Genomic DNA, 26958 nt, shown 5'->3' with positions numbered 1-26958 from the left:
TGATCGATGGAGACAGGATGCACTTGAGCTCAATTCCGAGTCTCATAGCAAAGGGTCTGAATAGTTATGTAAATAAGCTGCTTTTTAAATATATATTTTTTATATATTTGCAAAGATTTCTAAAACCTGTTTTTTCTTTGTCATTATGGGGTATTGTTTGTAGATTAATGGGGGAAAAACAATTGAATCCATTTTAGAATAAATCTGTAATGTAACAAAATTGAGAAGTCAAGGGGTCTGAATACTTTCACGAATGTACTGTATTTATTTATTTTGTTATATTTTTTCTTGTTGTTTCTCTGTAATACTACTTGCCACCCCCTGTAGCAATTTTATGAAATGGGCTTTAGCTAGACCAGATAGGTTCCCAATTTCCCAACCTCAAAACTAGCTAACAAGAATATAAACACAACATGCATGTTGGTCCCATTTTCCATAAGCTGAAATAAAAGATCCAATACATTTTCCATAGAAGCTTATTCCTCTCAAATTTGGTGAACAAATATGTTTACACCCCTGTTAGTGAGCATTTCTCCTTTGCCAAGATAATCCATCCACCTAAAAGGAGCTTATTAAACAGCATGATCATTACATAGGTGCACCTTGTGCTGGGGACAATAAAATGCCACAAATGTATCAAGTTATGAGGGCAAACACATTTCTCTTATTGCCTCTTAAATGTTTCTGGCACAGCTGGAATGAGTTGGTTATCTATCTTCGCTGGCAAGGTTTGTAGACTTTATAACAGCAAGCAATTACTAAATGTACTGAACTCACATTCTTTTCAATCTTTTACCAGTATTTGAGCAGAGTAGCATATTTAGTTTCTTTTAAAAAAAGAACCACCAGTCAGTAGGATACACTCAGCTCAAGGCTTAGATATTCAGAAATAAACATATTTTTGACATAGAATTAAGCATAATGATTATGGCTCAAGATTGCAGGAGAAAGCTGTTTCAGGTTGTTAAAAAAAGGTGATATTCTCCAACTTTCAGTTAGAAATATAGAGATCACATTCTCCTTCCTCCCTTCTTCCCCTCCACGTTCCCCCTAGTTGTCACCTCTCTACTTTCACTCTACCCCTTCAAATCTCTCCATTCTCCCACTTGTCCCAAAGCCACTCATGCGTTGTTTTAAGTGTGTTCTTAGGGTTGTTGTCCTGTTGGAAAAACAACAAAGTCAGAATTCAGGCTTGAGGACGTTTAATTATAAATCAAGCCATGCTACAAATCAGAATCGAGAACAATGCGCTTATTATTGATCACAATTATGCAACATGGAGAGACAATTTTGGGGGGGGGATTCAATATCACCCTCTCTCCAACTTTTATGACAGGTAATTGATATTTCAAATCCCTCTTGGGTGTCAATGACACACTGGCACCAGTTAAATGCAACAATTGAGTAAATACTCTAAAAACAGGAAATATGGAGTTTAATGTTTGTTTGAAGTCAAATCAAACTAATTAATCTTCTAGAAGCTGATTGGGCTGCCAATGGGCACAACAGAGAGAACTCTGGGAGATATTATATCTTTCTATAATGGCTTTCTCCAAAGAGAAGTCATCATTCATTTATAATATGGTTTCTGTGAACACTCAACTTATAAACCTCTTATGGCACTCATTCAGGCATTCATCATGTTAACGATATAAATCAAATCTAACATCAAGGCGGTGGCCCGTTCCTGTAGGTTCATGCTCTACAACATCCGCAGAGTACGACCCTGCCTCACACAGGAAGCGGCGCAGGGCGCAGGTCCTAATCCAGGCACTTGTCATCTCCCGTCTGGATTACTGCAACTCGCTGTTGGCTGGGCTCCCTGCCTGTGCCATTAAACCCCTTCAACTCATCCAGAACGCCGCAGCCCGTCTGGTGTTCAACCTTCCCAAGTTCTCTCACGTCACCCCGCTCCTCCGTTCTCTCCACTGGCTTCCAGTTGAAGCTCGCATCCGCTACAAGACCATGGTGCTTGCCTACGGAGCTGTGAGGGGAACGGCACCTCAGTACCTCCAGGCTCTGATCAGGCCCTACACCCAAACAAGGGCACTGCGTTCATCCACCTCTGGCCTGCTCGCCTCCCTACCACTGAGGAAGTACAGCTCCCGCTCAGCCCAGTCAAAACTGTTCTGCCCTGGCCCCCAATGGTGGAACAAACTCCCTCACGACGCCAGGACAGCGGAGTCAATCACCACCTTCCGGAGACACCTGAAACCCCACCTCTTTAAGGAATACCTAGGATAGGTTAAGTAATCCCTCTCACCCCACCCCCCTAAGTTTTAGATGCACTATTGTTAAGTGACTGTCCCACTGGATGTCATAAGGTGAATGCACCAATTTGTAAGTCGCTCTGGATAAGAGCGTCTGCTAAATGACTTAAATGTAAATGTAAATGTAAATCAGAATGTGTGACTGTATGAGTCATATGATGATCTAGCGCTGTCCATTCTCCTCTAACTAACAGTTCCCCTTTTAACAACGTTATAAAAACGAGAATGGTTACAGAGACAACTAACCAGCTATCTGCTCACTGAGGGAGTACCTAACATGGACAGCACGTCCCCCCCCCAAAAAAATATATTATTGGAACTGCAACCTCTGTTTGGGACACTTCTGCCACCACACCCAACGATATTCCAAATGGTTGACACATCCCAGCTCAAACAATCCTCCTCAGCATGGAGCTCAGCTAGCTGTTATAACACCCAGGTCTTGATGCACTCTCTCTCTGGTGGTTAGAGAGAGAGGCAATATACACGAAGAGATGGGTGGTAAATCAGTATGAGGTGGTAAATCAGTATGAGTGTTGTAGTCTCACTCTCCTTCTCCACTCTCCCTAGGGGTTTCTGTTAGTGATGGTTTAAAGTCCAGCCTGGCCCTCGATGGTGTCACTCACTCTCATTCCCGGCACATGGTCGTCATCAGTATTGTGGAAGCTACTCTGAAAATATGGTTTACCAAGCTACCAATTACTTCACATTGGAAGAAGTTAAAACTACACTAAAGCTACCCTAAAGAAAAATATAGTTTACTTAACTAAAGTTAGTTGGAAAAAGTAGTTCAATGCATCCCATCCAGTGGAGGCTGCTGAGGGGAGGACAACTCATAATAATGGCCGGAATGGAGGAAAATGGAATGGCATCAAACACCTGGAAACCATGTTGGATGTATTTGACACCATTCCACTAAAGTCTCGACCACGAGCCCGTTCTCCCCAATTAAGATGCCACCAACCTCCTGTGGTCAAATCTGCATTGTCGTCATATCTATATCGGAAATATAATAGACTACAAATTGCAAGAACAGGTCAAGAATGTGTAATTTAGGTTATTAAACACAATGTTTTAAATCAAATCAAGTTATTTCTCACAATGGTCGAATACAACCTGGCCGTGAAATGCTTAATTACAAGCACTTAATCAACCATTTAGTTCAAGAAATAGTTAAAATATTTACTAAATAAACTAAAGTTTAAAATTGAATCAATCACAGGGTACAAGAAAAGTACATAACAATGAGACGACAGTATATACAGGGGGTACTGGTACCAAGTAATGTTTCAAGTGAGAATTAGGCAGGTCTGAATCAGAAAAAGAAAGGAAACTTGCCTACTTCACCCATATTTTATTTTTTGCCAAAAACGTAGTGTGTAGTTCTAGTAGTTACAGTTGAAGTTGGAAGTTTACGTACCCTTAGGTTGGAGTCATTAAAACTAGTTTTTCAACCACTCCACAAATTTCTTGTCAACAAACTATAGTTTTGGCAAGTCTGTTAGGACATCTACTTTGTGCATGATACTTTGTGCAAGTCATTTTTCCAACAATTGTTTACAGACAGATTATTTCACTGTTTCACAATTCCAGTGGGTCAGAAGTTTACATACACTAAGTTGACTGTGCTTTTAAACAGCTTTAAAATTCCAGAAAATGACGTGATGTCTTTAGAAGCTTCTGATAGGCTAATTGGAGGTGTACCTGTGGATGTATTTCAAGACCTACCTTCAAACTCAGTGCCTCTTTGCTTGACACCATGGGAAAATCTAAAGAAATCTACAAACAAATTGTAGACCTCCACAAGTCTGGTTCATCCTTGGGAACAATTTCCAAATGCCTGAAGGTAACACATTCATCTGTACAAACCATAGTACACAAGTATAAACACCATGGGACCACGCAGCCGTCATACTGCTCCGGAAGGAGACGCGTTCTGTCTCCTAGAGATGAACGTATTTTGGTGCGAAAAGTGCAAATCAATCCCAGAAGAGCAAAGGACCTTGTGAAGATGTTGGAGGAAACGGGTACAAAAGTATCTATATCCACAGTAAAACAAGTCCTATATCGACATAACTTGAAAGGCTGCTCAGCAAGGAAGAAGCCACTGCTCAAAAACCGCCATAAAAAAGCCAGACTACGGTTTGCAACTGCACATGGGGACAAAGATCGTACTTTTTGGGGAAATGTCCTCTGGTTTGATGAAACTGTTTGGCCATAATGACCATCGTTTTGTTTGGTGTTGTGGGGGTGCATTGCTGCAGGAGGGGCTGGTGCACTTCACAAGTTAGATGACATCATGAGGGAGGACAATTATGTGTATATATTGAAGCAACATCAAGGCATCAGTCAGGAAGTTAAAGCTTGGTCGCAAATGGGTCTTCCAAATGGACCTTGACCCCAAGCATAACTCCAAAGGTGTGGCAAAATGGCTTAAGGACAACAAAGTCAAGGTATTGAAATGGCCATCACAAAGCCCTATAGAAAATATGGGGCAGAACTGAGAAAGCGTGTGCGAGCAAGGAGTCCTACAAACTAGACTCAGTTACACCAGCTCTGTCAGGAGGAACGGGCCAAAATTCAACCAACTTATTGCGGGAAGCTACCCAAAACGTTGGACCCAAGTTAAACCATTTAAAAGCAATGCTACCAAATACTAATTGAGTACAGTATATGTTAACTTTAGACCAACTGGGAATGTGATGAAAGAAATTAAAGCTGAAATAAATCATTCTCTCTACTATTATTCTGACATTTCACATTCTTAAAATAAAAAAGGTGTGATCCTAACTGACCTAAGACAGGGCATTTTTTACTTGGACTATATGTCAGGAATTTGAAAAACTGAGTTTAAATATTTGGCTACGGTGTATGTAAACTTCCGACTTCAACTGTAGCTGCACATATGCGTGGCATTAAAGTATTTTATACTGAAAACACTACCAAGATTTGAATTGAGTTCAACTACAACCAAGCTATGGCAAAATGTAGTTAAATTACTAGTTGAACTACATGTAGTTCATTACTCTCCAACACTGGTTCTCGTATACCACAGTGTCCTAGCCTGTGTCTCCAGTACAATATCTACTTGGGAGATAATCAGCTTATAACAATGTGATGGCTCAGGCAAGTCAATTAATTCAGAATCTCCTAGAGATAATTGTCTTCGCTGCGGGTTTTTATGACTCGTATGATAAAGACCAGAGTTTATGGCCTCTTTAATGAGTGTTTAAGAAGAACAACACTGAGCAGTTACAGTACATGCACGCAATAATATGATTGTGGAGAGTCAGATTAATATAGTTTGTTTAAAAAGTTGACATGCCTGGCAAGAAGAACGATTTCCCGAATAATCCTGTTGACATCGACACGTCTGAAATCACACGACTGGTGGGACTTTTGATAAATGCAAATCAAAATAAACGTTCCATCACAGTTAACATGTTATTTTCATTCTGGGTTCGGACATATAAAGTCATCTCGTTAAGACACTTTCAGTTTTACAAAACTCACTTCACTCGTAATAAGGCTCGCTTGGCTGGCGCTAGCGCAGATCAAGTACACCACCGGGACACCGATTTTAAGCGGTTTAATTTCCTAATTAATCCAACCATTGCTCTGAAAACCAGGTGTTTTAATCGCTATGCTTACTTAGACGTTGACCCTATGCTGATTTAAGATAAGCAGAGTAAGGTGTTTACATGTCTATTTCCACACTCGGCCTACTGCCATAATCAGTTTATTATTGAATTAGTGTGCATGTATAAATACTCACTGGTGAATATTTAAAACTGCATCAGATGTGGGATTCAATGGCATTATGAAGGGCAGCGCAAAACAGCTGAAGATGGATTTTAAAGAACTGATTGGATGTCTGCTTGACACCAACAAATGCCCCATAATATCTGGCCCTCTGCCCTCCCTAAATTGTGGCATTGAACGTGTCAGCAGACAAATAGTCTGGGTAGCCATTTGATTACATGTTCAGGAGTCTTATGGCTTGGAGGTAGAAGCTGTTTAGAAATCTCTTGGACCTAGACTTGGCGCTCCGGTACCGCTTGCCATGTGGAAACAGAGAGAACAGTCTATGACTAGGGTGGCTGGAGTCTGACAATTGTTAGTGCCTTCATCTGACACCGCCTGGTATAGAGGTCCTGGATGGCAGGAAGCTTGGCCCAAGTGATGTACTGGGCCGTACGCACTACCTTCTGCAATGCCTTGCGGTCAGAGGCTGAGCAGTTGCCATACCAAATCAGATGTATTTATATAGCCCTTCTTAGATCAGCTGATATCTCAAAGTGCTGTACAGAAACCCAGCCTAAAACCCCAAACAGCAAGTAATGCAGGTGTAGAAGCACCGTGGCTAGGAACAACTCCATAGAAAAGGCTAAAACATAGGAAGAAACCTAGAGAGGAACCAGGCTATGAGGGGTTGCCAGTCCTCTTCTGGCTGTGCCAGGTGGATATAACAGAACATGGCCAAGACGTTCAAATGTTCATAAATGACCAGCATGGTCAAATAATTATAATCACAGTAGTTGTCGAGGGTGCAACAAGTCAGCACCTCAGGAGTAAATGTCAGTTGGCTTTTCATAGCCGTTCATTAAGAGTATCTCTACCGCTCCTGCTGTCTCTAGAGAGTTGAAACCAGCAGGTCAGATGACACTGAAGATCATCTTCAGGACTTCATGTTACACAATACATGCATGTTTTGTTCGATAAAGTTCATATTTATATCAAAAATCTGAGTTTACATTGGCGTGTTATGTTCAGTAATGTTTTGCTTCCAAAACATCCGGTGATTTTGCAGAGAGCCACATCAATTTACAGAAATACTCATAATAAACATTGATAAAAGAGTTATGCATGGAACTTTAGATAAACTTCTCCTTAATGCAACTGCTGTGTCAGATTTTTAAAAAGCCCACCATGCTATAATCTGAGTTTTAAAAAATGATTAATTTATTTTACCTTTATTTAACTAGGCAAGTCAGTTTAAGAACAAATTCATATTTTCAATGACAGCCTAGGAACAGTGGGTTTACTGCTTGTTCAGGGGCAGAACGACAGATTTGTACTTTGTCAGCTCAGGGATTTGAACTTGCAACCTTTCGGTTACTAGTCCAACGCTCTAACCACTAGGCTAGCCTGAGTACAGTGCTCAGAGACCAAAACAAGCCATACAGATACCCGCCATGTTGTGGAGTCCACAGAAGTCAGAAATAGCATTATAAATATTCACTTACCTTTGATGATCATTAGAATGCACTCCCAGGAATCCCAGTTCCACAATAAATTTTGTTTCGATAAAGTCCATAATTTGTCCATACCTCCTTTTTGTTTACGAGTTTAGTTCACAAATCCAAAACGCGCAGTCAAAAAATTCCATTACAGTTCATAGAACCATGTCAAACGATGTATAGAATCAATCTTTAGGATGTTAACAAATATGTTTAATAATGTTTCAACCGGAGAATTCCTTTGTCTTTAGAAATGCAATGGAACGCAGCTACCTCTCACGGGTGCGCACCTGACTGAGCTCATGGCCTTCTGGCAGACCCCTTAGTCAAACAGCTCTTATTCTCTCCCACTTCACAGTAGAAGCCTGAAACAAGGTTCTAAAGACTGTTGACATCTAGTGGAAGCTTTAGGGAGTGCAATCGGACCAAATATCCATTGTATATTTGATAGGCAAAGACCTGCAAACCTCAGATTTCACACTTCCTGGTTGGATTTTCTCAGGTTTTGGCCTGCCATATGAGTTCTGTTATACTCAGACATCAGTCAAACAGTTTTAGAAACTTCAGAGTATTTTATATCCAAATATACTAATAATATGCATATCCTCTGGGCCTGAGTAGCAGGTAGTTTACTCTGGGCACCTTATTCAGCCAAGCTACTCAATACTGCCCCTCATCCATAAGTTAACTTACGTAGAGTACCTCAACAGCATGGGATGATAGGTGAGAAGGACATCTCCAATAAGAATCCTGATTGTAAACTATCTAGGGTGATGACAAATAGGGTATTAACTTCAGATGTAATGCTTATAGATTTGTTATTGTATAACGATATGCTTTCCTATGTATTACATTGAAACAGTAAATGACTCCACCAACGCAACAAACATAAGGTTCAATAAGTGTATTACATTTTCAAAGCACCACATCAAAATAAATAAAAAAATAAACCAATGAGTCGTGCACAACCCATGTCCAAATTATTTCAAGCTTGCTTAATAACCCTTTGGCGCGCGTTGGAGCTAAAAAAAAAAAACGACACAAAGTCCAGAAGCACATCACGGTGTGATTACTCACTACTTGTAGATATTCCCTCAGCGAAGTATGGCAGTTCCGTGCAGGTTTCCTCTCAAGATCCACAGCAAGCATAGCTATCAATGCAGGCAGTACTCTTTAGCAGTAACCGATATCCCATGGGAACATGAACTCGTTAGTCTTTCCCAAGCAATTTTCTCAGTGTCACGCGATGCTAGGCTAACCTCAAGGCTGTCCATTTCCTCCACGATGAGACGGTAGCTTCGGTCTTTACTTTAAGTCTTTCGTAAAATTATAACAACTCTTATAAAATCTGTATTTCCCTTCAAAACACCAGTAGGTATGAGTTTTGTTCCATTTTTTTCACCAACGGTCTTAATATAACGTCCATCCTTTTTTCAAAATCTCTTTTTCCCCCAAACCAGGTCAACTCTCCCATTGGCCACAGCTTACAACTTGGGAGCAATTCAATCACCTTTTAAATCTAATACAAATTAATTATAACAAATAAACTCAATACTTAGTTCTAACAAGAATAAACTCAATACTTGGTTCTAACAAGGGTATTACATAAATATGGATGGGTTTTCATCAAGCTGCATACTCAAGAAAAAACATAACTGTAACTAGTTCCTGCAACCTGGTTTAGGTTATCAGTCAACTTACCAGGGTAGTTACAAATATCACATGAATGAAATCAACATGTATTGATCACATCTTTACTTATGCTGCAGAAATTTGCTTTAAAGCAGTATCCAAATCCACATATAGGAAAACCAGAGGCTGCGCCTAATAGTGTATAAGAGGTCATACAATACGTTTTGCAGGGATTCCTAGGTTGATGTGCATAGTGCATAATGAGGAGCAACTAGACACTACACTTGATACATTTATGAAATTGCTTATCCCAGTCATTTGTTACGAATCCCTTTTGGCCCGACAGTCTAGGGGGGATGGTAATGAGATCCGTAACATAACTCATGCAAATTATTATTGTGACAAAGTAAAAGTGTGCACGAAATAACCACGACAACAGAAATCTACCGTCAAACTCTAGGTTTATTTATAAACACACGGTAATAGGGGGAGCAGGAAAAGGGGCTGAGCTGGACCCAAGGAAAGAAACAATAAATATACAAAAACACACCCCTAAGCTAGACTAGCCTACTTTAACAACAACTAACTAACTAACCAAAAATACAGTGGGTGGTCCGCCCAGTTCTACCTAGTGTATTTAACAAAGTTCACCTACGGGTAGTGTATGCCCATGGGCGACTTGTCTTGGTTTCCCCTTTTCCCACCAGCAAACAAACAAACACCATAACCAAAAACAATACTCACAGGTGATGACAAAGTGCTATGGAGGTGCTTTAAACAAAAGAGAGGTTAAGACACAAAGCGAGAGTGAAACACAGAGACCTACAGACATGGCATTTACAGAGAGATTGAGCTAGAGATTGAGCTGAGCTGAGCTGAGCTTTAGAACAAACAAATGGGGTTTTTAAACCATGGGGAAGGAACTGTGATAGGTCAGGAAATAGGAGGAGGTGTGTCTTCTGATTGATGATTGATTGTTGACTGATTGGGGAGTGATGGTTTTCACCTGTGAGGGGAGAAGGAGAGAAAAGAAACACACACACAGGATACACACACACACAGGATAACTGTATCCGTAACACATTAGTAAGCATGCACCCATTAAGGAAATGACTGTAAAAACTAAAATCCCTGGGGATGGATGAGGAATTAAAAAATAGTATGGTTGAGAGGGATGAGGCAAAGGGAATTGCAAATAAGTCTGCTGCACAATCGATTTGCAAACATAATGCAAATTGAGAAATCATTTGACTAAACTGAATACAAGGGAAGAAGCTATACAATGAAACAAAGAAATTATATAAAGAATGATAGTCAAACGCTTTGGAGCACCTTCAATGACATTTTGGGCAAAAAGACAAACTCAGCTCCATCATTCATTGAATCAGAGTGATCATTCATCACAAAACCCGCTGATATTGCCAATTACTTCAATTTGTTTTTTTCATTAGCAAGGTTAGCAAACTTAGGCATGACATGCCAGCAACAAAACGCTGACACTATAATTTTTTTTCCTTTTTTAAAATTGTACCTTTATTTTACTAGGCAAGTCAGTTAAGAACAAATTCTCTTTTTCAATGACTGCCAAGGAACAGTGGGTTAACTGCCTGTTCAGGGGCAGAACGACAGATTTGTACCTTGTCAGCTCAGGGATTTGAACTTGCACCCTTTCGGTTACTAGCCCATGCTCTAACCACTAGGCTACCCTGCCACCCCACTAGACTTCCAAGTATAACTGCTCAAATTCTGAAATACAAGCATTGTAATTTGAAATTCCATAAACTAAGTGTGGAAGAAATGAACAAATTATTGTTGTCTATCAATTATCAACAAAGCCAAGGGGGTCTGACAACTTGGATGGAAAATTACTGAGAATAATAGCAGACGATATTGCCGCTCTTAATTGCCATATATTCAATCTAAGCCTACTAGAAAGTGTTTGCCCTCAGGCCTGGAGGGAATTAAAATAAATTTCGCTACCCCAGAATTAGTAAACCCCCATTTACTGGCTCAAATAGCCAACCAATCAGCCTGTTACCAACCCTTAGTAATCATTTGGATAAAATTGTGTTTAACCAAATGCAATGCGATTTTACTGTTAACAGATTGACAGGCTTTCAGCATGCTTATAGGGAAGGACATTCAACAAACATGGCATTTATACAGATGACTGGTGATTGGCTGAGAGAAATTGATGATAAAACGATTGTGTGAGCTGTTTGGTTAAACTTCAGTGCGGCATTTGACATTATCGATCATAGTCTGCTGATTAAATAAAGTATGTATTATGCCTTTACACCAGCTGCTACAGTGGGGGCAAAAAAGTATTTAGTCAGCCACCAATTGTGCAAGTTCTCCCACTTAAGATGAGAGGCCTGTAATTTTCATCATAGGTACACTTCAACTATGACAGACAAAATGAGAAAAAAAATTGCAGAAAATCACATTGTAGGATTTTAATGAATTTATTTGCAAATTATGGTGAGCCACTGTATGTTGCAGATAAAGAGTTACCTGTCTAACAGAACACAGAGGGTGTTCTTCAATGGAAGCCTCCCCAAAATAATCCAGGTAGAATAAGGAAGTCCCCAGGGCAACTGTCTAAGCCCCTTTGTTCAATCTTTACTGATGACATACCACTGGCCTTGAGTAAAGCCAGTGTGTATGTAGGCGGAGGACTCAACACTATACACTTCAGCTACTACAGTGAGTGAAATCACTGCAACATTTAACAAAGACCTGCAGTTAGTTTCAGAATGGGTGGCAAAGAATAAGTTAGTCCTAAATATTTCAAAAATGAAAATTGTATTTGGGACAAATCATTCACTATTCCCTAAACCTCAACAAATCTTGTAATAAATAATGTGTAAATTGAGCAAGTTGAGGTGACTAAACTGCATTCTAAACTGTCATGGTCAAAACATGTTGATACAAGTGTATCTAAGATGGGGAGAAGTCTGTCCAAAATAATGCGCTGCTCTGCTTTTATTAACAGCACTATCAACAAGGCATGTCACAAAGAGCGACCTCGGAAAATTACAATGGCCTCAGAACAGGGAAGCACGGCTGGCCCTTAAATGTACACGGAGAGCTAACATTAAAAGTATGCATGTACATCTCTCATGGCTCAAAGTGGAGGAGAGATTGACTTCATCACTACTTGTTTTTGTAAGAAATGTTGACATGCTGAATGCACCGAACTGTCTGTTTTAAGCTACAAGTACACAGCTCGGACACCCATGTATACCCTACAAGACATGTCATCCAAAGGACTCTTCACAATCCACAAGTCAAGAACAGACTATGGGAAGTGCACATTACTACATAGAGCCATGGCTACATGGGACTCCATTCCACATCAGGTAACTTATGCAAACAGTAGAATCAGATTTAAAAAACAGAACACGACTTATGGAACGGCGGGGACTGTGAAGACACACATACAATGATAAGACACCCACTACACTCACAGATGTTGTATTGTAAGTATGTGATAGTGGAGTAGTGGCCTGAGGGAACACTAAATGTGTTGGGTGAAGTGTTATGAAATGTAATATTTTAAATTGTGTATATAACTGCCTTAATGTTGCTGGACCCCAGGAAGAGTAGTTGCTGCCTTGGCAGCAGATAATGGGGATCCTTAATAAATACAAATTGTAATGTGCCTGTAGATGTGCAGACACAGAGCACTGAAGTGCAGAGTGGGAAGCATCTTTACTCCGGGCTCCTGCCAACTCACTCAGTTCTGCTTAATGTGAAAGTATTGCTGCGTCTCGAGTCAATATGCATAATTACTCTTTTTCTATTAGTCATTAGGTTTATTTTTTGCGTGACTGTATCTGAGTCGACATTCCCTCTGCTAAAGAACTGAGTAATGAATTGGGTTCCTAATGGTTCCATTGGAAATAAGGTCAGACACCAGTCTGATTGGTTTAGCTTTAGCTTAATGGCAGTGTAACGGATGTGAAATGGCTAGCTAGTTAGTGGTGGTGCGCGCTAATAGCATTTCAATCGGTGACGTCACTCGCTTTGAGACCTTGAAGTAGTGGTTCACCTTGCTCTGCAAGGACAGCGGCTTTTGTGGAGTGATGGGTAACGATGCTTCGAGTGTGACTGTTGATGTGTGCAGAGGGTCCCTGGTTCGAGCCCAGGTTGGGGCGAGGAGAGGGACGGACTAAAGTTATACTGTTACAGCAGCTATAAGGAGCCATTGGACTACAGGATAGTTGATTTGGTCATGGGGATTTGCCTATCCTTACATTCTGTGATTACTGGTCAATCCTGCACTAGAGTTGGTATACTTGCGTATAGTTTGGGCTGGTACTTCCATCATTTACACTTTGTGTAGTACACTAAATATCTAGAAGGCCAGCATCCCAGAGTCACCTTTTCACTGTTACATTTACATTTACATTTAAGTCATTTAGCAGACGCTCTTATCCAGAGCGACTTACTGTTGACTTTGAGACTGGTGTTTACTATTTAATGAAAACACTAATGTACTTGTCCTCTTGCTCAGTAGTCCACTGGGGTCTCACACTTCTCTTTCTATTCTGTTTAGAGCCAGTTTGCGCTTTCTTTGAAGGGAGTAATACACAGCGTTGTACGAGATCGTCAGTTTCTTGGCAATTTCTCGCATGGTATAGCCTTCATTTCTCAGAACAAGTATAGACTGACGAGTTTCAGAAGAAAGAGCAGTTTGACCATTTTGAGCCTGTAATCTAACCCATACATTTTGATGCTCCAGATCCTCAGCTAGTGTAAAGAAGGCCAGTTTTATTGCTTATTTAATCAGCAGTTTTCAACTGTGCTAACATAATTGCAAAAGGGTTTAAGGCTTTAGCCTTTTACAATGATAAACTTGGACTAGTTAACACAACATGCCATTGGAACACAGGAGTGATGGTTGCTGATAATGGGCCTCTATAGATATTCCATTTTAAGTTAGACATTTCCAGCTACAATCGTCATGTACAACATTAACAATGTCACTTTATTTCTGATCAATTCAATGTTATTTTAATTGACAAGTTTTTCAAAAACAGGGAAATTCTAAGCGACCACACACTTTTGAATGTTAGTGTATATTTAAGGGTGTAGTTGCCCCTTTTTCAATTGAGCAAAACAAATGCCCTCCCCATTGATAGAAATCATTGTCAGGTCAGCCTACTTTGCAGTCAACATTTAATCAGAGTGTTTTTTTGGGAAAAGCCTTTAGAAAAGTTCATGTAAACAGCACATGACTGGATGGCACATCTCAAATAGCCTTATCAAGACTAAGGTATCTATTTGGCCTGGCGAAGAGCTTTTATGCACTGAATGGAAGCTGGTAATTATTAGGAGTACATTTTTTTTTGTATTTTACCCCCTTTTTCCTCCCCAATTTCGATCTCGTCTCATCGCTGCAACTCCTCAACGGGCTCGGGAGACAAAAGTAGAGTCATGTGTTTTCCCGAAACATGACCCGCCAAACTGCGCTTCTTAACACCCGCCCTCATAACCTGGAAGCCAGCTTTACCAATGTCTCGGAGGACCGGAGTCAGCCTGCAGGCGCCCGCCCGGCCCACCACAAGGAGTTACTAGAACACGATGAGCCAAGTACCATAATCCGTGTTCCCTTATGCATATCACTGTGCCATGTGTTGCATTCAAGAGAACATCTCCATTCCCAGTGGTTGGAGGTGAGATCAAGTGTGGGAGTCATTTCGCTACAGCTCAGAATCATGCATCCCCAGAGTGAGATGAACTTTACTTTTATGTATCTGACTGCAGTTTGAAGGAAGATGGTAAGTAGCGTTAGTGCAATTTCTAACTAGTGTTAACACAATGCTTGGAAATCTATGGGAACAGCTAGCATGCTAGCTGTTCCTGTAGACTTCCATTCATTGTGCTAACTGTAGTTAGCATTGTCTCGCAACACGACTTCTAACGTCCTTCATACTAGACACAGATACATAAAAATAGTATCAACAAGTTCATCTGACTCTGGTGAAGTAGATAATATGCTTCATTGCCAAAATCAGGAACTATTCCTTTAAACGTACCTGTAACTGCGAGAGACCAACAATTTAAATGGCATTGCCCATAGGCAATAATAAACACTGTTCCCATCATAGCAGACTGCAATAAACCATTGATTTCTTTGTATTAAGTCTTAATTAGAGAGTCATGGTTATACCCTGGAAAGGTTGCGTTTGTTGATCAGCATGATGCACAAAGTTTAAATAGCACACAGAGGTGTAAGGGAAATGTAATTAGACAATGGAATTATCCCAAAACAAATCCTCTCTCCCTCTTTCTGTTTCTCTCCATCTCTCTCGCTACTCCATCCACTTCCCCTCTTTCTCCATCCCTCTTCTCTCTGTCCTCGCTGTCTTTCCCTCCATCTTTTCCCCCCTGTCTCTTCCCCTCTCTCCCCCTTCTCTCTTATACTGCTGATACAGTATGTACATTTCCTGATCCCATGTTGCCTGGTTACAAAGCCCAACAGCAGGGTGTCATCTGGTCACAGATTAATAAGAGTGTTGCATCATTCTGGGGAAACACTGTAAAATTCTCCATCCATCCCGGCGATCTCGCGTTGTGTGTCTCCAGTTTTAATTACCAGTTGGAATGCTGACTGGTGCTTTCATCATATGAGGGCACAGGGAGGTCGCAGCGCAGATTTACACACGCTCTGTTCCCTTCCCCAATGCTTGACAGCATTTTATTAGACACGCTTAAACGTGGATATAATGTAATATTTGGGGGGTTGCTGGATAAATAATGAAGTCTACAAAAACAAGATACTGTTCCCAGCAGAATTCTGCTTGTCTGTATTGCTCAGTCATATTATTCTCACTCTCTCTCTCTCTCTCTCTTACTGGTAATGAGATTGTGAGGGAATTTTGATGTTTTTGTGTGTTTATGTTTTTATGCGGTTTAGTGGGGGGGGGGACGTTGAGTATTTTGTAGCCATTAGTACTTATTGTTGGAAGAAAGAGCATCAAGTCTCTCTGTCTCTCTGTCTCTCTGTCTCTCTGCCTCTCTGCCTCTCTTCCTCTCTGCCTCTCTTCCTCTCTGCCTCTCTGCCTCTCTGTCTCTCTGTCTCTCTGTCTCTCTGTCCCTGTGTGTGTGTGTTTGGAGAGTTAGTGCGCTAAAATGAACATAAGAGGTTACGCCAGAAATTGAAATCGCCACCCATAGAACTTACTTTAGGACTGGCTGAAGATGCAATGCAGCACTGTGTCAGTGTGGCTGTGGTGTGGACATGGTCTGCCAGAATAGGATGTTACTGTCTGAACCACGGCGGCTGTTGGGCATGCTCTTGACTGAAATATTTAAGCTTGCTACTTTTCACCTCATACCCTTGAGTCATGCTGAAAGAATATTCCCATCAAAACCAGACACCAACCTTTTACTGTATATTTGGGAAACTTCACCCTTTTGTGGAACTAAATGACCCCAAACGTTCCACTGCCGTCCCAGTCTGAGACGAGCCATCCGCTCCACCGCAGCACACTCTGACTATTCTGTGTCTGTCTCTAAGGGACCATTTCACGGTAACAGAGTGATCCCAGCTAACAGCAAATGTTCCCACAACTTTAGAGAATGTTCCCTTAAGGGTCCCATGAGGTCATTACCCAAGTTTCCATGGGAATGTTCCAGTGAGAACAAGAGAACATTCCCTTAATGTCAAACACAAACTACCCAGAAGGTGTTCTCAAAATATTCAATATTAACAGAGAATTCTGCCACTTTATAACCAGTTATTTTGATGATAGTATGTATGCACTACTGTAAGATTTGATACAGATTTTGACGTTTCATATTTTTGTTAGTAATACTGCACAATTCCTTTTTCCCCTCATTTTGAAGCTTCTGTATTGCCTTTGTCTACAGCCGCCTTTCTACAAGTATGTGTCGTGACGTATCAGAGTAAATGTATTATTATTTCATTAACATCTGGAATTGATTTGTCCAAGTGCAACTGCACTCTCTGTTCAATGCGCTGTCTGCTTAGGAGCAGTGTCTCCGATCAGTTTGACAGCGATGCCCGTTGTGCTTCGCGGTTTACCAGATCTATTTCTGCGTTTTTTCTTAAAGAACCCTCCACGACCCACACACTGCAGTGCTGTTGTTCAGCAGCATATGATGCGTTGTCAGCCACTGACTTGTCATTCCCACTCGGCCTTAATCCCTGCTGTCGTTGGACTCAAGCCACAAGTTCTGACTGATTTCAATTCAAATGAAACGCAAATACAGCGACGAGTTTCTCTCACCTTGGCTTTAGGCAAACGTTGAGAAATATTGAAGAGCGCCCACAATGTGTTTTGTGTGGGGAAGTGATTAGTTATGAGTCTCACAAAGGGATCAAATTATAACTACACATCCTGAGCAAATATCCACAGCATGACAGTAAACCCAGGGAGTTATTCAGAACAGGGCAGAATGCTTCAGGAAACGGTGCTTCGACGGTGGAAGTGGAAGTCTAGCAAGGCATTATTGTAATTTTAAGGAAAAGGGGAAGGGGGATACCTAGTCAGTTGTACAACTGAATGCATTCAACTGAAATGTGTCTTCAGCATTTAACCAAGGAACAAAGGTAGTACTATCTCTTATAGTTGTCGATGTGAGTTTCTCTTTCAAACAATCCCCTTGTCCACAGTTAATATGCTAGCTAACTTTAGCCAAAGCAAGCTAGCTAGCTACTGATAGTGCAACCCTAAGAACAGTAGAGATGAATATTAAAAATGATCAGGCCTACTGTACATCTTACTATAAAAATAGTTGAAAACAAGTCTAGGTTGGAACTTTTGCGGTTAAAATACAAGTAATCATTTTTATTCTGAACTGGAATAAACCGATTGAAGCAAGATGCTTTTTGACACACAGTTCTGTGTTGCTCATCTACAGCAGGAAGTGGTCTCCTGCCTGACTGAGAAAGCAGTAGATGTTCTGATCCAGTTTGGCACCACATACCTATGCAAGTCAGGGTTCTCAACTCTGGCGTGCTTAAAAAACAAGTACAGAAACAGACTCCATGCTGAGCATGACCTCCATGTTGAATTGTCAAAACCTGAGCCCAGAATAGACCTGCTTGTTGAAAACTTCAACCAGTCACACACCTCTCATTAGGACTGTGTGTGTGTGTGTGTGTGTGTGTGTGTGTGTGTGTGTGTGTGTGTGTGTGTGTGTGTGTGTGTGTGTGTGTGTGTGTGTGTGTGTGTGTGTGTGTGTGTGTGTGTGTGTGTGTGTGTGTGTGTGTGTGTGTGTGTGTGTGTGTGTGTGAGATCAATCCTTTGTTCCTGTTCAGAATATATATACGGCTCTGGAAAAAATGAAGAGACCACTGCAAAATTACCAGTTTCTCTGGTTTTACTATTTATTGGTATGTGTTTGGGTAAAATGAAGATTTTTGTTTTATTCCAAATTCCAAATGAAAATATTTGTTGGAAGTTTACATACACCTTAGCCAAATACATTTAAATTCAGTTTCTCATTTAATCCTAGTAAAAATTCCCGGTCTTAGGTCAGTTAGAATCACCACTTTCAGCACCGCTAAGCGGCCTTTCAGGTTATGTCGACTCGTTTTCACAAGGTTTCGCACTTTTCGCACCAAAGTACATTCATCTCTAGGAGACAGAACGCGTCTCCTTCCGGAGCAGTATGATCGCTGCATGGTCCGATGGTGTTTTTACTTGCATACTATTGTTTTTACAGATGAACGTGGTACCTTCAGGCGTTTGGAAATTGCTCCCAAGGATGAACCAGACTTGTGGAGGTCTACAATTTTTTTTCTGAGGTCTCGGCTGATTTCTTTAGATTTTCCCATGATGTCAAGCAAAGAGGCACTGAGTTTGAAATACATCCACAGGTACACCTCCAATTAACTCCAATGATGTCAATTAGCCTATTAGAAGCTTCTAAAGCCATGACATCATTTTCTGGAATTTTCCAAGCTGTTTAAAGGCACAGTCAACTTAGTGTATGTAAACTTCTGACCCACTAGAATTGTGGTACAGTGAATAAGTGAAATAATCTGTCTGTAAACAAGTACAAAATGACTTGTATCATGCACAAATTAGATGTTCTACCAACTTGCCAAAACTATAGTTTGTTAACAAGAAATTTGTGGAGTGGTTGAAAAACAAGTTTTAATGACTCCAGTCTATGTGTATGTAAACTTACGATTGTATGTACATGGGTATTTCATTGTTATTTGTCTATATTGCATTTGTTTTATGCATAAGGGCATTGACATTTACCGATGTTTTCATAAGCTTGGATCTCAGGATAATATAGAATTTCTCATTCGGGTCCCAGTGCCACGCCCTGACCATAGATTGCTTCGTATGTTTCTATTTTTAGTTTGGTCAGGGTGTGATGTGGGTGGGTATTCTATGTTGTATGTCTAGGTGTTGTGTTTCTATGTGTAACAGTATAATTTTAAACAGTCCCCTCGCCCATACCCAGGCGCGAACCAGTGACCTTCTGCACACATGAACAACAGTCACCCACGAAGCATCGTTACCCATCGCTCCACAAAAGCCGCGGCCCTTGCAGAGCAAGGGGAACTACTACTTTAAGGTCTCAGAGCAAGTGACGTAACCGATTGAAACGCTATTTAGCGCACACCGCTAACTAAGCTAGCCATTTCACATCCGTTACATATGTTTAGGCCTGGTATGGATCCCAATCAGAGGCAGCTGGTTATCGTTGTCTCTGACTGAGAACCATACTTAGGCAGCCTGTTTTCCCACTATGGGTAGTTGTTTTCTGTCTCTGTCTCTATACCAGACAGGACTGTTTCGTTTGTGCCGTTTTTGTTATTTTTGTTCTAGTGTTCAGTATAATTAAAAGATCATGAATCCGTACCACGGTATACCTTGGTCCTCTCCTTCCTCCACCTACGACGATCGTGACAGAACTACCTACCAAAAAATACCAAGCAACGTGGTAACCAGGAGCAGCGTGGAATGGACTCATGGACATGGGAGGACATTCTGGACGGGAAGGGATACTACACATGTGAGGAGATCCTGGCTGGAAGGGAGCGCCTCCCATGGGAACAGGTGGAGGCAGCCAGGAGAGCTGAGGCAGCAGGAGATGTGAACCAGCGGTACGAGGGAACAAGGCTGGCAAGGAAGCCCGAGAGGCAGCCCCAAAAATGTATTGGGGGGAGGCACATGGGGAGTGTGGCTAAGTCAGGTAGGAGACCTGAGCCAACTCCCCGTGCTTACCATGGAGAGAGGTTGATGGGCCGCCCCCCTGTTATGTGGTGAGGCGCACGGTGTCCCCAGTGCATACGCATAGCCCGGTGCGCTACATCGCAGCTCCTCGTATCGACTATAGTGGGCATCGAACCAGGAGGAATGAAGCCGGCTCAACGCATTTGGTCTCCAGTGCGTCTCCTTGGCCCGGGTTATATGGCACCAACCCTACGCACGGTGTCCCCGGTTCGCCAGCACAGCCCAGTGCGGTCTGTTCCACCCCGCCGCACTTGCCGGGCTACAGGGGGTATCCAGCCAGGACAGGTTGTGCAGGCTCGGTGCTCGAGACCTCCAGTGCGCCTCCACAGTCCGGTCCATCCGGTGCCTCCTCCACACACCAGGCCTCCTGTGGCAGCCCCACGCAACAGGCTGTCTTTCCGTCTCCTCCCTCCAGGTGCTCCCGCCTGTCCGGAGCTGCCAGAGCCTCCCTCCTGTCCGGGAGCTGCCAGAGCCGCCCGTCAGTCAGGAGCTGCCAGAGCCTCCCTCCTGTCTGGGAGCTGCCAGAGCCGCCCGTCAGTCAGGAGCTGCAAGAGCCTCCCTCCTGTCCGGGAGCTGCCAGCCGCCAGTCAGTCAGGAGCTGCCAGAGCCTCCCTCCTGTCCGGGAGCTGCCGGAGCCGCCGTCCAGGAGCTCCGGAGCCGTCCGTCAGGGAGCTGCCGGAGCCGCCCGTCAGTCAGGAGCTGCGGAGCCGCCCGTCAGTCAGGAGCTGCCGGAGCCTCCCTCCTGTCCGGGAGCTGCCGGAGTCGCCGTCAGTCAGGAGCTGTCAGTCAGGAGCTGCCGGAGCTGTCCAGGAGCTGCCGGAGCCGCCCGTCAGTCAGGAGCTGCAAGAGCCTCCCTCCTGTCCGGGAGCTGCCGGAGCCGCCGTCAGTCAGGAGCTGCCGGAGCCGTCCGTCAGTCAGGAGCTGCCGGAGCCGCCCGTCAGTCAGGAGCTGCCGGAGCCGCCCGTCAGTCAGGAGCTGCCGGAGCCTCCCTCCTGTCCGGGAGCTGCCGGAGTCGCCGTCAGTCAGGAGCTGCCGGAGCCGCCCGTCAGTCAGGAGCTGCCGGAGCCGCCCGTCAGTCAGGAGCTGCCGGAGCCGCCCGTCAGTCAGGAGCTGCAAGAGCCTCCCTCCTGTCCGGGAGCTGCCAGCCGCCAGTCAGTCAGGAGCTGCCAGAGCCTCCCTCCTGTCCGGGAGCTGCAGTCAGGAGCTGCCGGAGCCGTCCGTCAGTCAGGAGCTGCCGGAGCCGCCCGTCAGTCAGGAGCTGCCGGAGCCGCCCGTCAGGGAGCTGCCGGAGCCTCCCTCCTGTCCGGGAGCTGCCGGAGTCGCCGTCAGTCAGGAGCTGCCGGAGCCGCCCGTCAGTCAGGAGCTGCCGGAGCCGCCCGTCAGTCAGGAGCTGCCTGAGCCGCCCGTCAGTCAGGAGCTGCCGGAGCCGCCCGTCAGTCAGGAGCTGCCGGAGCCGCCCGTCAGTCAGGAGCTGCCGGAGCCGCCCGTCAGTCAGGAGCTGCCGGAGCCGCCCTTCACTCCAGGGCAGTTAGATAAACAAGATTTTAAGCTTTCTGCCCATGTAAGATATGTCTATGCTCTGGGAAATGTTATTGTTACTTACAACCTCATGCTAATCACATTAGTGCACATTAGCTCAACCATCCCGGTGGAGGGACACCGATCCCATAGAGGACAAGGCCACATCGAAATTGAGACCAGGATGTTTAGGAGTGGGGTGAAAAGTGCCAGCTGGACGTGTCATCTGCTCATTAGAATGAAGCAAACTGTTCCTTTTCCTCGGATTGAAAGGTCAAACGGGCACAAAGCTTCCAGAACTTTTTCAGAAGAGATTTTGTGTGTGTGTGTGTGCACTCTAGTGTGCATTTACATGATCGCCTGTGTGAGCGTACTGTATGTGTGTGAATACACAACGCGTGTGTGTCTCTGAACTAAAAGTTTGAGAAGCTTTTAGTTTATTCAGTCAGCGTATTTGCGTGGTGGGTTTCGAGGAAGTCATTAAATTGCAGCGGATGGTCAGCACCCATCTAAAAGTAATCTCCTGGTGTATTGAATGGCCTATTAGCTTGCTCTATCTCTCCATCTCTCTCGCTCTCTGTCTGCACTTGCGTAGGAGTTCAGTGTGTCATTGGGACTCGGTCAATGGTTTCCTTTGAGTCGAGGGAGCTCTACAGAGATGAACTGTACTTTATACACAGCAGGGTACTGAGTGAGTGGCCATAACTGTCTGTGGCTTCAGATAGAGATGCCAACGGTTCTCCAGAAACTGTTGTGTCTGAGAGAATACAGTTATAAATTCTGACATGAAAATAGAGCTCTTTGGCCACGCATGTCATTGGTGGGTTTGACGTCGCAAAACGGAAGCATAAGCAGAAAGTTACCTCGTACCTACTGTAAATATGGAGGTGGATCTTTGATGTTATGGGGCTATTTTGCTTTCACTGGTCCTGGGGCCCTTGTTAAGGTCAAAGGCATCGTTAACTTGAAGTATAGAACTCCCAATGTGTTCTCCAATCTCATAAAACATTTTAGAAAAAGCCTGTTATCGCCGCAAGGGGAGGGTGCTGGAGTACTGAAAACAGGGGTACCAATCATTTTCATCCCTATCTTTTTGAGATTGTTTTATTACTTGTTGAATTAAATCTCTATCTCTAAGCAATTGTATTATTATAAAAGAATTCAAATTGTTTGAGCATACAATACAGCTCAGTATTTGTATAATTTATTTTATACAGTCTTTTTTTTCGCATCTTAATCAAGGATGACCTGACTGTATTTGCAAACTAAATCGAAAGAGTCACCCCAATTGAGCTTTGTCTGTGGGCAATTTAAGTTGTAGTTTAGTCTGTTTAGCTGTGGGAATTGATCAAGGGCTTGTAACAGCTTTTGTACCTGTGAGGCAAACAAAAGCAACATCGCCAGGACCCAAAATCAGATAATTTAGTGTGTTTCTCATGAATACTGGTTGGGAGAGCGATATCATATGGTATGTTAGAGAGATAAATAGAGCTGTCCATGCATATTAGCTTCATGGTTATTGATAGTACTGTTTAGCTATTCTTTTCATGGCCGGGCAAACCTCACAAAATCATCTGACGTCGTCTTTCTCTCTATCTCCCCATTCTCCTCTTTCTTCTCCACAGTGAACAAACACAAGCCGTGGATTGAGACGTCGTACCATGGGGTGATCACGGAGAACATGGACACCGTCCTGCTGGACCCTCCCTTGGTGGCCTTGGACAAGGACGCCCCTGTCCCCTATGCAGGTAGACACAACTTCCCTGTTTTCCCATCCTAAACTTCCTCCAAGGAACCTGATGCTGTGGGCTCAGGGTGCTTCACTGACATGCTGCACAGTAATAGCTGTTCATGTAAGGCTGTGGTTGATTGGCATAACTGGGCTGACTTCTATGAGTGTCTTCCTACCCAGAATGCACTCATACTCTTTCCTCACTTTGAGAGGTACATCTCAACAGCCCGGTCTGTGCCTGAAAGGTAGTGTGTATTTATGAATACATTCCTTCACAAGGCACCGTTATCTACAACCATTCACACTGCCTTGGTCTGACTGTCCAAAAAAAGGAGTGAAAAAAAGAGTTATAACCTGAGCTGCTGGAGAGGAGAGAAACTTCTTGAGATACCTTTAAATACTGATACCCCTTGAGCAACTATATTAGTCCCCTTTGACATGACATGGAAATACCCTGGACATCTTCCATGCTCCTTGAATGTCCATGATATGCTTGTGGCAGAAGCTGCCCTTATCCACTGATCTGGGATCAGCTTACCCTATCTCGTATCCTAACCTTAACCTTTAGGGGGATGCAAAGTATCAGCAGAACAAGGGCATCCTACATTTGTGGTAAAGGGCAAATTTACTTTAAGTATATTTCAGGGAATACAGAGTACAGTCTTTACATGGCATTTCCAGGTCATGTCATCTTAGATATGTGGTTATACAGTGCATTGGGAAAGTATTCAGACCTCTTGACTTTTTCCAATTTGTTACATTTAGTCTTATTCTAAAAATGTATTTAAAAAATGTTCCTCGTCAATCTACACACAATACCCCATAATGACATTTCTGCAAATGTATTAAAAAAACTGAAATATTTCATTCACATTAGCACCTTTGGCAGTGATTACAACCTCGACTCTTATTGGTTATGATGATACAAGCTTGGCACACCTGTATTTGGGGAGTTTCCCCCATTTATTCTCTACAGATCCTCTCAAGCTCTGTCAGGTTGGATGGGGAGGGTTGCTGCACAACTTTTTCCATGTCTCTCCAGAGATGTTCGATCGGGTTCAAGCCCGGGTTCTGGCGGGGTCACTCTAGGACAGTGGTTCTTAACCTGGGTTCGATCGAACCCCAGGGGTTCGGTGAGTCAGTCTCAGGGGTTCGGCGGAGGTCAAGACACACATCCGACTCATATGATTCGTGATGACACGCCCTGCTTGGCCATCATTGGCTGCAGGTGATCACGCTACAACGCTTGGCCTATCTGTGCTCCAGGGAATTTGGTGTGCCCAGTAGTCTACTTGTGACTGTCGTGATGGTATGTCTTGTGATTTCTTTCTTAATATTTGAATCCCTTCATACTTACTATGTCGAGCAAAAAATGAAAGTGGTCGGACGAATATGTACAATATGGATTCACATGTATAACGGAACGTGATGGGAGTCAGCGTCCTAACTGCATGATTTGCAATGCCAAGTTGAGTAATTCTAGTCTAGCACCGGCAAAACTAAGAACACTTCCTTAAGCTGCATGGAGATGGAAAATACAAGAACACAACGCTCGCTGAATTCAAGGTGAAGAGAGCCAGATTCGATGTAAAAGCTACTCTGCCTGATCTCGGCTTTGTACCCATCAACAAACTGATCCCCACAGCATTGTACGAAGTTGCTTACCTGATCACAAAGCAAGGCAAACCACACACCATTGGTGAAACACTCAGCTGTGTTGAAAATGGCGAATATCATGCTGGGAAAAGAGGCTGAAGTTAATTTATCCCAAATTCCTCTTTCAAATGACACCATTCAAATCGACGAGACCACAGACGTTTCCAATCTAAGCCAACTTGCTCTATTCGTGCACTATGTGAAACACGACGTGATAAAGGAAGATTTTTTTTCATTTTGTAAGCCTTTTACAACAACAACTAAGGCAGCCGATGTGAAGAAACTTGTGGATGACTTCTTCAAAGACAACAATCTTTCGTGGGATATGGTTTCTGCAGTTTGTTCGGACGGAGCTCCAGTCATGCTGGGAAGAAAGTCTGGTTTTGGTGCGCTAGTGAATGCCGATGTACCACACATCATTGTTATGCATTGTATTCAGCACAGGCATGCGTTGGCATCAAAAACCTTGCCTCCAAAATTGGCAGAAGTATTTTATATTGTAGTGGAATGTGTGAACTATGTGCCAACTAGTGCTCTGAGGCACCGCATCTTCAGTGAGCTGTGTAAAGAAATGGGCTCTGAATTCGAGGTACTTCTGTACCATTCTAAAGTTCGGTGGTGTCCCGGGGACAGGTGCTGAATCGTGTTTTTGCCGTGTGGAATAAACCCTGTTTTTGCAAAAGCACCAACATTGTCATGCAGATTGCTACAAAAATGAGTTAATTCTCATTTTAGCGTACATGGCTGATATCTTCGCAGCTCTCAATTATCTCAATCAAAAGATGCAGGGCGGTGGAGTCAACATCATCGAAGCGGAGGAAAACCTGAAGGCTTTTCAAAAAAAGCTACCGTTATGGAAACGACGAACAGAGAATGATAACTTCGCAAACTTTCCCCTGCTGGACGACTGTGTAAGTAAGATCGAAGATGTATCTGGAATCGGAGACATTTCTGTACCTGCGGAACTGAAGCAAGCAATTGTCACACACTTAGATGAGCTTCCAAAGTCTCTCGACGGATACTTCCCTACAAGAGAGTCATATCCAGCATGGGTGAGACAGCCGTTCACGTTTAGTGTTGAGACAACAGATGTCAATGATGAATACCTCGATGAAATCATTGAAATTCAGCAGAGCCAGGTTCAACAGCAATTCTTCAGAACAACAACACTTTCAACATGTTGGTGTCAACAAATGGTAACGTACCCTGTTATTGCTAAGAAAGCTCTTGAGATTTTCATACCGTTTGTTACAACATATCTTTGCGAGCAATCCTTTGAGGATGCTGGACATAAAAACGAAGAAAAGGAACAGACTTTTTTGCGAAAATGACATGAGAGTGGCACTTGCCAAGGTGAAGCCGCGCATTTCTGAACTGGTCTCTGAAAGGCAACAGCAGAAGTCACACTGATTTGCAGTAAATATTCATTATTATGTTTTTGTGTGAAAATCATGTTTTGATGATTTTGTTCTTTGAACACAGTGATGTTGACGCACGGTTCATTTTGTGCACCAGTAAAATATATACCTATGTTTTGAATTTGAAAAAATCATAATTTATTTTTCCACTTAAGGGTTCGGTGAATGCGCATATGAAACTGGTGGGGTTCAGTACCTCCAACAAGGTTAAGAACCACTGCTCTAGGACATTCAGAGACTTGTCCCGAAGCCACTCCTGCG

At 43.0% G+C, this 26958-nt stretch overlaps 1 protein-coding gene across 1 annotated transcript in view; it reads left to right on the top strand.

The window, feature by feature from the left end:
- The window catches only part of LOC124009583 (calsyntenin-2-like), a 305367-nt gene that overhangs the window by 110267 nt on the left and 168142 nt on the right, over positions 1-26958 (top strand). Inside the window, exon 2 of the mRNA XM_046321501.1 lies at positions 23517-23639. Within this exon, the coding sequence (XP_046177457.1) occupies positions 23517-23639 (123 nt within the window). The remainder of the gene's footprint in view (positions 1-23516; positions 23640-26958) is intronic.

The sequence above is a fragment of the Oncorhynchus gorbuscha genome, linkage group LG22 (genome assembly GCF_021184085.1).
Source record: "Oncorhynchus gorbuscha isolate QuinsamMale2020 ecotype Even-year linkage group LG22, OgorEven_v1.0, whole genome shotgun sequence".
In the NCBI taxonomy this organism is placed as follows: Eukaryota; Metazoa; Chordata; class Actinopteri; order Salmoniformes; family Salmonidae; genus Oncorhynchus; species Oncorhynchus gorbuscha.
This window is presented reverse-complemented; position numbering and strand designations above follow the sequence as displayed.